An 11,682-nucleotide genomic window follows, 5' to 3' on the forward strand; every position below is an offset into this window, starting at 1 on the left:
CTGGTCTGGTGTCATGGTGCGAAGACAATAATCTCAGCCTCAACACAGATAAGACAAAAGAGATGATAGTGGACATGAGGAAGGAGAGGAGAACTCATCGGCCACTGTTCATCCGGGGGCTCGAAGTGGAGAGGGTGAGCAGCTTCAAATACCTGGGCGTCCACATCAGTGAGGGCCTCACTTGGACACCTAACATCACACAGCTGGTCAAGAAGGCCCAACAGTGGCTGTACTTCCTGAGGAGGCTACGGAGATTTAGCATGTTGCCTAGGGTCCTCAGCAACTTCTACAGCTGCAATGTTGAGAGCATCTTGACCAGCTGCATCACTGTCTGGTATGGCAGCACAACTGCTATGGACCGCAAGTGCTTGCAGAGAGTGGTAAAGACTGCAGAGTGACACAAAACTACCACAGAGATGCAAAACCACCAGGACATGCAAGCAGATCCCAAGCAGACAGAAGTGACTAAAAATAGATACAAGTGACCACAAACAGATAAGGGCTGCAAAGAGGCATCACATCACCACAAAGGGAAACATCTGCTTTTAGTCCGGACATCTTGCTTCAGTGAGGCACAACTGCAAAGTCTGACCAAGTTCCATTTTAGAGCAGAGACAGACACAAATTCTGAAACTTTACAAGGGAGATAAAAGAACTAGTGCTAATGCGGAACTCAGCCACCCACTGTGACAGTCTGACTGAGGAACAGAGTCAGAGTCTTTAGGGACAGACCTGGAGTCCGTGTACATATTTGCACAGTGTATTTGTGTATGAGAGACTGTGTTTGTGTGTTTCAACAAAGTTTTTGACCTTTGATTGGTTCAGAACAAATATGGCGTTTGTCAGGACAGAAATGAAGCAGCTCTTCTTCCTACGACTCCTCATCGCTTCCCTCCCAGCATGCACTGGGCTTCCTGGAGGTCAGTCCTGTTTCTTCTCCTTCTAATGCTCTTCTTCCTCTGTTTTTTTTTTTTTGTCGTTTCACCTTTTCCCGCTGGGGCTGTATGAGGAGGAATATCAATCTGCTGTACGTCTGCTTAGCACACTACTGTTAAGTCGGCATTTTTTAATGTTTTGAACAAAGAACAAAACTGATGTGTCACATCAAATAATGTGCTGCTGTATTGTTTTCAATGTAACACAGGACACAGATGATTTACACATCATTACTTTCAGTTTTAATTTTGATTTTACATACCGTCCCAGCTTTTTCTGATTTGGGGTTTGTAGCGATTTTTGCTAAAAAGAAAAAAACTTTCTCAGTTGTTTTTCCTTTAGCTGAATATCCCAGCATGTTAACTAAGGTTAAGTGTGAAACGACAAAATTTGAGTCTTTACACTTCTGACTTGCTGCTTTCTGATCTCCAGTTTCCTTGTTTTTGATTAATAAGTCTGGTGTTGACCTGTTTAGGAAACAGGTGACTAATTAGACCATTGTTAGTGGAAGCTAAAATGGAAACATCTCCCGATACAGCTACTGTAGCTACTAAGCTACATCCATGAAAACTGGCGACACTGACACATGTAGTTATATTTTCTTGAAATTAACCTACCTACCTACTTACAGAGAACACTACATTTAAAACAAATTTATCTTTGTGATCATTTTTATTTTACATCCCTAGTCCCTCCAGTAGACACACCAGGAAACATACTTTTAATAAAACTACATATTACACCACAGAGGCCACGTACTAGCTTTTGGAGCTTTCAACCACATCTCATGTCTTCATTGAGCTAATGGAGATGTACCTCAGCTGTCATCATGTCTTGTTATTTAAAGCAGGAGTGTTTGTGAGCAGACCTGAGGCCAGTGTCTTCTTGCATCGTAGTCGCCGGGCGAACTCTCTGTTTGAGGAGCTGTGGCATGGCAATGTGGAGAGAGAGTGTGTGGAGGAGAAATGTTCCTACGAGGAGGCTAAGGAGATCTTTGCCCTGCCACAACAGCTGGTCAGTCAAAACTTGAGCTGATATAGGGTTGATAGTTGTTAAAGTTTCTGTTAATGTGTGCTTAATCGTGTTTCCAGGAGGAATTCTGGACGAGGCACACAGGTACTGGGATTCACTCTGCTGTACAACAAGCTTTAGGTTTCTAATGTACATTTAAGTTTGAAATAGTAACAACACATTGGTAAGTAAAAAAAATCTACAACTCTCTTTTGAGAAACACAAGATCATTAGTAAGTGATATGTCGGTCAATTACAAACAACACACAACCAGACGTTTCAGCGTTTAACACTTGTTAAAATGTGACTTCCTGTTTGCAGCAGTGGATCAGTGCCTGTCATCTCCCTGTAAGAACAGAGCAACGTGCACTAGCAACCCCAACACCTACGTCTGCAAATGTCCACCTGGTTTCGTTGGACGCAACTGTGACAAAGGTAGGGATCAACGGCCAAACCCTTTTTGTGAGTGTCCATGGTTGCTGAAGAAGTAGTGACGTGGTTTTTGTCTGTCTCTCTTTGCAGTTCTTTCAACCTCCAATGGTTGCCGCTACAAAAATGGGGGGTGTGAACATTTCTGCAGAGAGTTTCCGGATCGGTCTTATATCTGTTTCTGTGCTCCAGGATACAGGCTGGACCAGGACGACAACAGCACCTGCCTTCCTGAAGGTCTGTCATTTTTTATAGAACATTCAAGCAAAAAAAAGAAAAAACACTGTCCTGACTCCAACTGACTGTAGGCTGCAACTCCAGGCTTCAAACTGGCTCCAATGCAAGCCAGCAGGTGACATCACACCTCTCTACGTCTATTTTATATAAAATGTATGCTTCAAGAAACCACTAATTACCGAAAAACCCACCACCATGTAAGAGAATTAACCTGGGGATGTCTGAGAAAGTACAAGGCAACACATTAACTACTCAGCTGCAAATATGAGTGTAGGGTGGTTAGCGTGCTCCACTGAGGACGCCTGAACATTTGGGTTTTTATGTCTGATCATCCAAAGGGACAGAGGATGCTGATGTAGTATCAGAGGGCCACATGTTGACTGTTTGCTTGTGTCTGGTCCAGATGATGTTCCCTGTGGAAGACCTCTTTTGCATTTTACCCCAAGGGTTGTTAATGGGAAAACCTGCCCCAAAGGACACTGTCCATGGCAGGTAAGTAGAAAACTGACTCCAGTACTACAGAATGAAGTATGAAATGTCCTACCATAGCAGAGAATATTTCTTATTCCAGAATAGTATCTACCTATGTAGTGTGTTTCCTGTGACCAAGGTTTGGGACTCACCTCAGAAACACACATCAACAACATCCTAATAAAATATGTGGATGAACATTTTATTTTACTGGGACTATGCTTCACCGAAAACTAGGTCCAAGTTGTCATTCCTCTCTATTGTACAGGGCTACCCACAGAAAACTTGCATAACTCCCTGTAAATGCTGTCTTTTAAGTGAGAGGCTTGTAGATGAAGCTGTATGTTGTGAGATTTCATCTTTTTCTCATCAGTCTAATGCTTTGGCATTCTGTCCATCACTAAATTATTATGGCCACTTCTAAATGCAAATGAACTGAAAGAGAGTAGATGATGATGATGCTGCTGCCTCCCTGCTCAGGCTCTGCTGACTGAACATGACGTCTACACCTGCGGAGCCATCATCCTGTCCGATCAGTGGGCTTTAACGGCAGCTCACTGCATCTGGAGAAAACCTACCGCCATCTTCCACATCATTGTCGGTAAGACTTTTTATTAAAACAAAGAAAACACTTGCTCCTTCTTTTACCCTTTTCCTAACCTCCCTACCCTTCTACCTGTTTGAAACTTTTTCTACTCTACTCTTTAAATGTCTGCATTTATATCAACCTGCATTCAAATGTCTGCATTTATTTACTATATTTATGCTTTTATTGTCGATATATGTCTTCTACCTTCAACCTTTTAATATTTTATAGAGATGACACTTTCATCTTCTGCACAAAATGTTAAAAAGCCATGTTTTGGTAAGACCAAAGGCTCTGGAGTGTCTCACCTTTTCTACTTTGATGACCATCTTCAATGATTTCAGCATCATGGTCTGAAATTAGGAAAACACAAAAGCACAGCAAATGAAAAGAAAACACCTGAGCACTTTGACAACATGCAGGCCAGATTTCGAAAGACGTGCTGCGGATAAATGAAGCGCATGCAGTTAAAGAAACACAGTCACTAACTGATCAACAACAATGAAAACACAAAGGTAGAAAGCACTAAAAAACACAAAGGTGTATTTGTGTGGGAGACTCTAAAACTGAACAAGTCCAAAGTTAGGAGTGTATGTCCAACAGTATCATGCAATGTTCCAACTAAACTACAAAATGGGAGCTGATGCTTTCAGAAATGGACAACAACATGGTTGTTTGCAGCTACAGAGCTTTTCTTTGCTGTCTTGTAGTTTGTCCCTGTGCAATTGTTTTCTTAAGCCACTGGATATTTTGTGCTTGTGATCAGACACCTTCAGCTCAGCACATCACAGCAGATCAGTATGTGGAGTCAGGAAACAGTGGCATTGTCTTCTTTTAATGATGCAGATATTAATGTGTTGCTGTCTCCCAGGCCTGCAGTGGCAGAACGTCTCGGACCAGCTTTATCCTGAACGTTTATGTAGCTATGTGTGATTTGATGTCAAAGAAACTACAGTTGATTGAGTAAATTAATTTATATGTGACTAACAAATCCCTATGACAGAAAATGAAATGTGATGATTTATAAGATACTAAAGTAAAATATAAAAGTGCTGTCCCTGCCAAGGTGAACATGACCGAGAGGAGAATGAGGCGACTGAGCAGAGGCGACGAGTGGTCAGACACGTGATCCACCACAATTATAACCAGTCCAGTTCCGACAGCGACCTGGCCATGCTGAAGCTCTACCGCCCAGTCAAACTGGGACCCTACGTGGTACCCATTTGCCTTCCTGCCTGGAACAGTACCTTCAGCCAGACACTGGCAAACGTCCGCTTCTCCACTGTATCTGGTTGGGGTCGCCTGGCCCAGTCTGGCCCTCCTGCCAGATTCCTCCAGTGCCTCGTGCTACCAATGGTCCGTCTGCAGGAGTGTCGCAAGCACACCCAGCTCAACATCACCAGGAACATGCTGTGCGCTGGGCTGAGACAAGGCGGGCAGGATGCCTGCGAGGGTGACAGCGGCGGTCCTCTGGTGACGCGCTACAAGAAAACCTGGTTCCTGACAGGTGTGGTGAGCTGGGGGAAGGGGTGTGCCAATGAAAATATGTACGGTGTCTACACCCGAGTCAGCAGCTACCTGGGCTGGATTGAGGACATCATGTCCACCAGCTGAACCTAATGCACAGATGCAAGCAGATGTGATGGTGTTTAATTAATTTGCTGAGTATTTTCTCATATAATTTGCTCTGTAGTTATGACAAATAGTGAAGCATCACATCAGATCCTCCAACTATCTGAAACCAAAACATATTCAATCTACTGTCATAATAACAAAGACAAGCTGTAAACCTACACATTTAAGTCAATCTATAATTGAATGTCAAAAACGTAACTGGTTTCTAAACTGTCAACATTGTTATCAGTTAATTTTCTGTCAGTTTGCTTGTACAGTAGATGCATTAGCTTCTCATTTCAGCTCTGAAGATAACATTAGAAACATATAGTTTAGATACCACTGCAGTATTTAAGTATCCAATTTCACCAGGGTCTAACATCATTATCACTATACTGAATAATGATCATAAACAAGAAGTGTTTATGAGCTGCGTTTACCACACAGTTGATGTTGAGTTTTTATTCTGTATCTTGTGAAATTTAAAATGTACAGGTTCATTGTCAAAGTGTTTTTGGCTCAACCTACACTTTATTATACACAGAGAAATGTTGATTGTTTCAGGTACTGCAAAACAATGTGTGTCAGAAATAAAGACAAAATTATGCCTGAACGTTTTGTTGGTGGTAGCCGTTTTCTGTTTTGAGGATGGATGACTGAGCCAAACTAATATTATGTCATTCAAAGAAAATTATTCATTGTACAGCTGGCCATTCTTTAAATTTATGATTAGGTACCTTGAACAACACACTTTGGCTGAGGTGCAGGCTCTGTGTTTCATAGTCACAACTTGGATATGACTATGAATGTGATTTACACTATTTACAAAATCAAAAACCGTTTTAAATTTCAGGTGACTCACTAACAACAGATAGGGGCAACAGGAATCATGCCATCTTCTCCCACTATTTCATGAGTATAAACATGAGATCCTGTGTTGTTGGGTTGCACAGTGATGTTTTTTGAAGGAGCTAGGCTAGCAGTTTCCCCATTTCTAGTGTTTGTGCTAAGCTAGGCTAAACATGACCCTAGTTTTTGCCTCCCATATATCATTTGATTATTGTAATAACACCTACAGTACCTGCATATATGGAATAAATTATAACAGATGCTCAAGCTCAAAACGTTGGCATTTCAGTAGTTTTAAAGACCTGTTTTTTTAATGTTTAGATATTTTTATTATTGTGTTTATTTTTATTTTATTTCATGCAATTCAATGTAGTAAACTCAGCACACCCCCAAACCACTGGATGCACTAAGAAGATACTCTATCATGTTACTGGATAAGGCTTAGCAGGAAATGGATTTTAAGTGTGAAAGCAGGAAGTTCTCCATTGCACTGAGTTCAGGAAACAGGACACAGTCTGTCACATTTTGTCAGGCTGATTATTTCCACTGGGAACATGTGACCAGTTGTAGGGATGTTGGGGGGTGGATCAGACTTTGCACCTTTTGATCCATAAAGAAGCAGCAAAGGACTGACTTTCTGATGAAATCAACTATGTGGCTGAGAGTCGTCTTCACCTTCGCATTCAATGTCTACAGCTGCCAGCTGGCCTCAGGTGAGGAAACCAAAGGCAAAATGTCTGACTGCAGCAACAGGACTTTGTTCACAGTTTGTCATAAAATATTAGAAGTTACCTCTGCATTAAATGATTATTTCAGTTTACTTTAAACAGTGGTTTATGCTTCTCATGTTTTTCAAATTAATGGACAGTGGACATTTTAGCATGTTAGCATGCTAACAATTGCTAATTATTACATGTACAGCTGGAGTTGATGGGAATGTGATTCATTTTGCAGATATTAAATCAAAAACCAAAGTATTGGACATATTAAACCTGATGACGGCACTAGATGAAAAATCTGAGGATCAGCACAATCATTAGGATTCGTCCACTGAGCACCATGCATATGTGCATTTCAAGTCAGCTGTTTTATACATATTTTTAATATGTGCATAAAAAAATCTTAGTGGAAACAGCAGAAATTTGAAAAAAGTTTAAATATCGCAAAAATGTTTTTACAGTTTGTCAGGTGTAAAAGCTCAGCACCATCGCTTAGAGATTACATTGAGCACCATCAAGCATGTGAAGGAGGAGACAAAAATATTATAGTATAATATATGTATTATGACAGACTCTTCCCTTTCTGTTCGGTAGTTTTTCTGGATCCAGATCAAGCCAACGGTGTCCTGGTCCGGATTCGCAGGCATAACTCGGGCTGGCTCGAGGAGCTGCAGAAGGGCGATCTGAAAAGGGAGTGTCTGGAGGAGAGATGTTCTTACGAAGAGGCCCGGGAGGTGTTCGAACACACCAAGGCTACGGTCCGATTCTAAACACAAACTAGCAGCTAATATGTTTTCATTTTAAGTGATTAGAATTCATAGTTCCATCATTAAATTGGATCCATTGCCATCTTGTGTTTTAATTTGGCTTGTATCATAGACATTACATTATATAGATTATGATTAGACTGAATAACATTTTACTGGGAAATTTTTAACAAAATATTTGTTGCCAATAGAATTACACCATTCTGGTACTAAACAATCATAAATTTTGCTTAAATATTAATAGTGTTTAAAATTTGTTTTTATTTCAATAATGCATGCTTTTTTAATTGCAAACCAAACAATGTATAATTAGTTTTGAAAATGTATTATCGATTACACACCTTTCTTTTGCCACAGGATGACTTTTGGCGGACATATGACGGTAAGCAGCCACACACTTCTGTCCTACCACTGTTCAAGAACAAGCACTATATATTGGATTTAAAAAAAATTACCTAAGGTTTACGTGTGAATTTATTCCAGTGAACTGGAACAAACCCTGCAACCATACGCATTCGCATTCAAAACCTTTTATAAGTACCCCTTCTATGTGTGACATTTGTAATACCTGCAGATACCCTATGAAAAATACATCAGCAGCGACTCCTATGTTGTGTGATGTATGGAATAACCAGTGTTTTCTTACACTGTAGTCCCAGAGAGCTGTAAGTCCAGCCCCTGCCTGAACGGCGGCAGCTGCTCCGCCCACGGTTCGTCCTACACCTGCTTCTGCCTGCCAAAGTTCAGCGGACTCCAGTGTGAGCTTGGTGAGCAAAACATACAAGCATTCCTAATCCTTATTAACTATGCAGGAGGCCTGGTCTGTAGAGCAGAAAACCTGTACCCCTGCACTAACACAGTGTGTCCTCCTGGAGCTGATGGAGCTGGGATTGTGGGTTTCTCCGTTTCCAGCCTTTGTGTCTTAAACAGAGATGGATCCTTCCTGAAGTAAACATCAAAGTGAATAAACTTCAGACAATGAAATTACGTGATAAATTAAACCATTTTAAAAGTGAACATGTTTTCAGAGTTCCTGGCTACTCCCAGCACCTGCCTGCTGGAGAATGGAGGCTGTGAACATTACTGCAACGAAGGTGAGGGAGGACAAAAACTAAATTGCTCATGTGCAGAAGGTTACTTCCTGGACGCAGATGGACAGAGCTGCAAAGCAAAAGGTGGGTTTGTCTTACTCATGAGAAAGACGTCAAACAGAAGTACAGTGATTACAGGCTTTTGGAGATACTTGCATTTCTATATATCCCATGCAGCTGCTGAGGATCAATAATCTACACAACAAAGGAATAACTGATATCTGATACTCCTGTTTGTCAGAATGAGTGGATGCCTTTGCCTCCTCCGTTTTGACACACGCCTAAAAACTAAGTTCTGCTACACTGAACTGTTGGGAAAGGCCTGTTTTACAGCAGATAAACCAAACAGCCTTTATACTAAAATGACAAAATATTTTGTGTATCATTTGTCCAGAAAACTAAATCAGTCTTACAGCATCAACCTGTGATGGTAGCTAAGATCTATTAATATGAAAATGATTCTCTCAATTACTTAGTTAATAAGAAAGTCACTTTCAGCTTTTCCCGTTTAGGGGTCACCACACTGAATCGTCACACTGACAACTTGCATGTTGACATTTGGCATGTGTTTTACGTCGGATGCCCTTCCTGACGCAACCCTGATTTGAACCCAGGGCACAGCAGCAAGAGTGCTGCACCTTAACCACCAGCCTACCAGGGACGGCTCGTCTCGATTACTTAGTTAATGGTTTTGTCAAAAATAGTGAAAATTGCCCTTTATAATTTACCACATCTTGTGGTGACATCTTCAAATGTCTCATTTTGACTGACCATCCGTCCTCAACCCAAATATGATCAACTTACTCTACTTACACTACAAAGAGCATAAAATCTTCACACAGGAGATGGAACATGTTTTGTTTTCTGCATAAAAATTACTGAAACAATTCTGTGATCATCAAAATAGTTGCACTTTTTTTTTCTGCCTGTCAACTACTGAATTAATTAACCTAGCTTCTGTTTAGCTTCTCTCTGGTTTAAAATGTGGAATGAATCCGTGACATTACATGAAGATAGATGTGTGTGTCATCAGCATACAAGTAACAACTTATGTTGTATTTTTGAAGCTATGACCAAATGACAACAATGAAATGCAAAACAAAAGTGGTACAAGTGTTGATCACTGTGTTACACAACATCTGACCATAAAACAGGAGAAAACAATGTTGTAATATACTACACAACAATTTATTTTCTGTCAAAGTACAGCACCAAATCTGTATCATTTCCTACTAGTTTGTTACAAAATCAATGCTAAAGATATTTTTGTTGTTGTTGTTGTTTCAGAGTCAATAGCATGCGGCATGGTCCCTATCCTGCAAGATGAAAACAAAGCCCAGCAGCTCGACTCTCGGGCACGAATTGTCGGAGGAACAGAGTGTCCCAAAGGTGAATGCCCCTGGCAGGTATGCTAAAGTTAAAGAGACAGCTCACCCATTTACTGTAGAGCCTTGTGTAGTTTCAGTAAAGCTTAGCTTTGGCTGTGATGTACAGTATTTTTATGTTGAGAATCTGGATATTACTTAAAAATACTGTTCATTTTTAAGGTCTTGCTACAGTATAAAGGCAAAGGTTTCTGTGGAGGAGTGATTTATAAACCTACATGGATCCTCACAGCATCTCACTGCTTGGAAAACACAGAGGCTCAGTTCCTGAAGGTTGTTGCAGGTATGAATCTCAGTCTAAACACATTTTAATATCTTGGACTGTTTGATTTGGAGGGAAACACTCATCTCAGTCAACCCTGGTCTTTGTCTGTCAGGTGAACACAACACAGAGGTGAACGAGGGCACGGAGCAGCTCATCCAGGTTGCCGAGATCATCATGCATGAGAAGTATGCATCACACACTGCTGATAACGACATTGCTCTCCTTCGCCTGGCAACGCCCATTATTTACACACCATATGCCATCCCAGCCTGCCTGCCGACACGCTTACTGGCTGACCTCAACCTCTGGGCCATCAGCTTGCATACGGTGAGCGGATGGGGGAGGAGGGGTGAGAATGGACCCACCTCACACATCCTGCAACGCCTGAAGGTGCCGCGAATCCGGACACAACAGTGTGTGCAGGAGAGCATGGTGGTGCTCACCGAGAACATGTTCTGCGCTGGATACATCGAGGGCCGGCAGGACTCATGTAAAGGTGACAGTGGCGGGCCTCTGGTGACACAGTACAAGAATACAACGTTCCTGCTGGGCATCGTCAGCTGGGGGAAGGGCTGTGCCAGACCAGGCAACTACGGCATCTACACCCGGGTGTCCAACTACCTGGAGTGGATCCACAACCGAACAGCAACACCAGACCAGCCAAAAAACCACACTGAGGCTTTAGTACACAACCTGACAACCTGAGGGTCTAGAGGGGGCAGTAAACTGAGAAAAACTAGTAAACTCAGACATGACAAAATGTACTGCATTTTGTGAGAGAAGAAATGATCAGTCAATGTAAAGATAAACTGCATCTGTTTTGATAACTTCATAATTGTTTCAATCAATTGCAGATAAAAAATGCCAAATATTCTCTAGTTACCAGCCATGCAATAAAATTATTTGGTGATTTACTATCTTGTTTCACTGTAAACTGAGGACAAATGCTGAGAATTGTGACATTTTTTAAAAATTATTTTTGACATTTTATAGATCAATGATTGATTATTTAAAAAAAGATTATGACTAGGAGTGGAATCAAGTACACGAGTACACGTATACATGCTGGCCATACCATAACTGCCTCAACACTTGCTTAGTATCTTGTTATAACTTTAAGCAATTCTCATTATAACAAGATACTTTTATCATTTTTATGAGATATGTTCATGTTAAAACGTGATATTTCTTATTACGACATACTGTATTTTCTCCTTATAATGACACAGACTATTGTATTTTCTCATAACATGAGCCCTGCACCATGCAGACTGAGTGCCCTGCACACACTTTGAGCAGTACGCTCATTCAGTTCACCAGTC

General features: G+C 41.2%; 2 protein-coding genes across 2 annotated transcripts; both read left to right on the forward strand.

Moving 5' to 3' along the window:
• Positions 1-621: 621 nt before the first annotated feature.
• Positions 622-5,874, forward strand: f7l (coagulation factor VII, like). The gene is made up of 8 exons (XM_020619152.1): positions 622-920; positions 1,787-1,950; positions 2,028-2,052; positions 2,269-2,382; positions 2,470-2,613; positions 3,017-3,105; positions 3,565-3,685; positions 4,737-5,874. The coding sequence occupies exons 1-8, from the start codon at positions 833-835 to the stop codon at positions 5,282-5,284; spliced, it is 1,293 nt and encodes a 430-aa protein (XP_020474808.1). The 5' UTR covers positions 622-832; the 3' UTR covers positions 5,285-5,874.
• An 843-nt stretch (positions 5,875-6,717) lies between these two features.
• LOC109971098 (coagulation factor VII-like) lies at positions 6,718-11,238 on the forward strand. Its single transcript, XM_020619151.1, has 8 exons — positions 6,718-6,846; positions 7,447-7,610; positions 7,977-8,001; positions 8,273-8,386; positions 8,648-8,794; positions 9,998-10,116; positions 10,258-10,378; positions 10,473-11,238. The coding sequence occupies exons 1-8, from the start codon at positions 6,774-6,776 to the stop codon at positions 11,063-11,065; spliced, it is 1,356 nt and encodes a 451-aa protein (XP_020474807.1). The 5' UTR covers positions 6,718-6,773; the 3' UTR covers positions 11,066-11,238.
• The last annotated feature ends 444 nt before the right edge of the window (positions 11,239-11,682 follow it).

Source organism: Monopterus albus, unplaced genomic scaffold (assembly GCF_001952655.1).
Source record: "Monopterus albus unplaced genomic scaffold, M_albus_1.0 scaffold215.1, whole genome shotgun sequence".
NCBI lineage: Eukaryota > Metazoa > Chordata > Actinopteri > Synbranchiformes > Synbranchidae > Monopterus > Monopterus albus.

Coding starts and splice junctions, on each gene's coding strand:
- LOC109971098 (XM_020619151.1), top strand. CDS start 6,774: ATGAAATCAACTATGTGGCTGAGAGTCGTCTTCACCTTCGCATTCAAT. Junction 6,847..7,446: donor CAGCTGCCAGCTGGCCTCAG/GTGAGGAAACCA, acceptor TCTGTTCGGTAG/TTTTTCTGGATCCAGATCAA. Junction 7,611..7,976: donor TCGAACACACCAAGGCTACG/GTCCGATTCTAA, acceptor CTTTTGCCACAG/GATGACTTTTGGCGGACATA.
- f7l (XM_020619152.1), top strand. CDS start 833: ATGGCGTTTGTCAGGACAGAAATGAAGCAGCTCTTCTTCCTACGACTC. Junction 2,383..2,469: donor TGGACGCAACTGTGACAAAG/GTAGGGATCAAC, acceptor CTCTCTTTGCAG/TTCTTTCAACCTCCAATGGT. Junction 2,614..3,016: donor CAGCACCTGCCTTCCTGAAG/GTCTGTCATTTT, acceptor TGTCTGGTCCAG/ATGATGTTCCCTGTGGAAGA.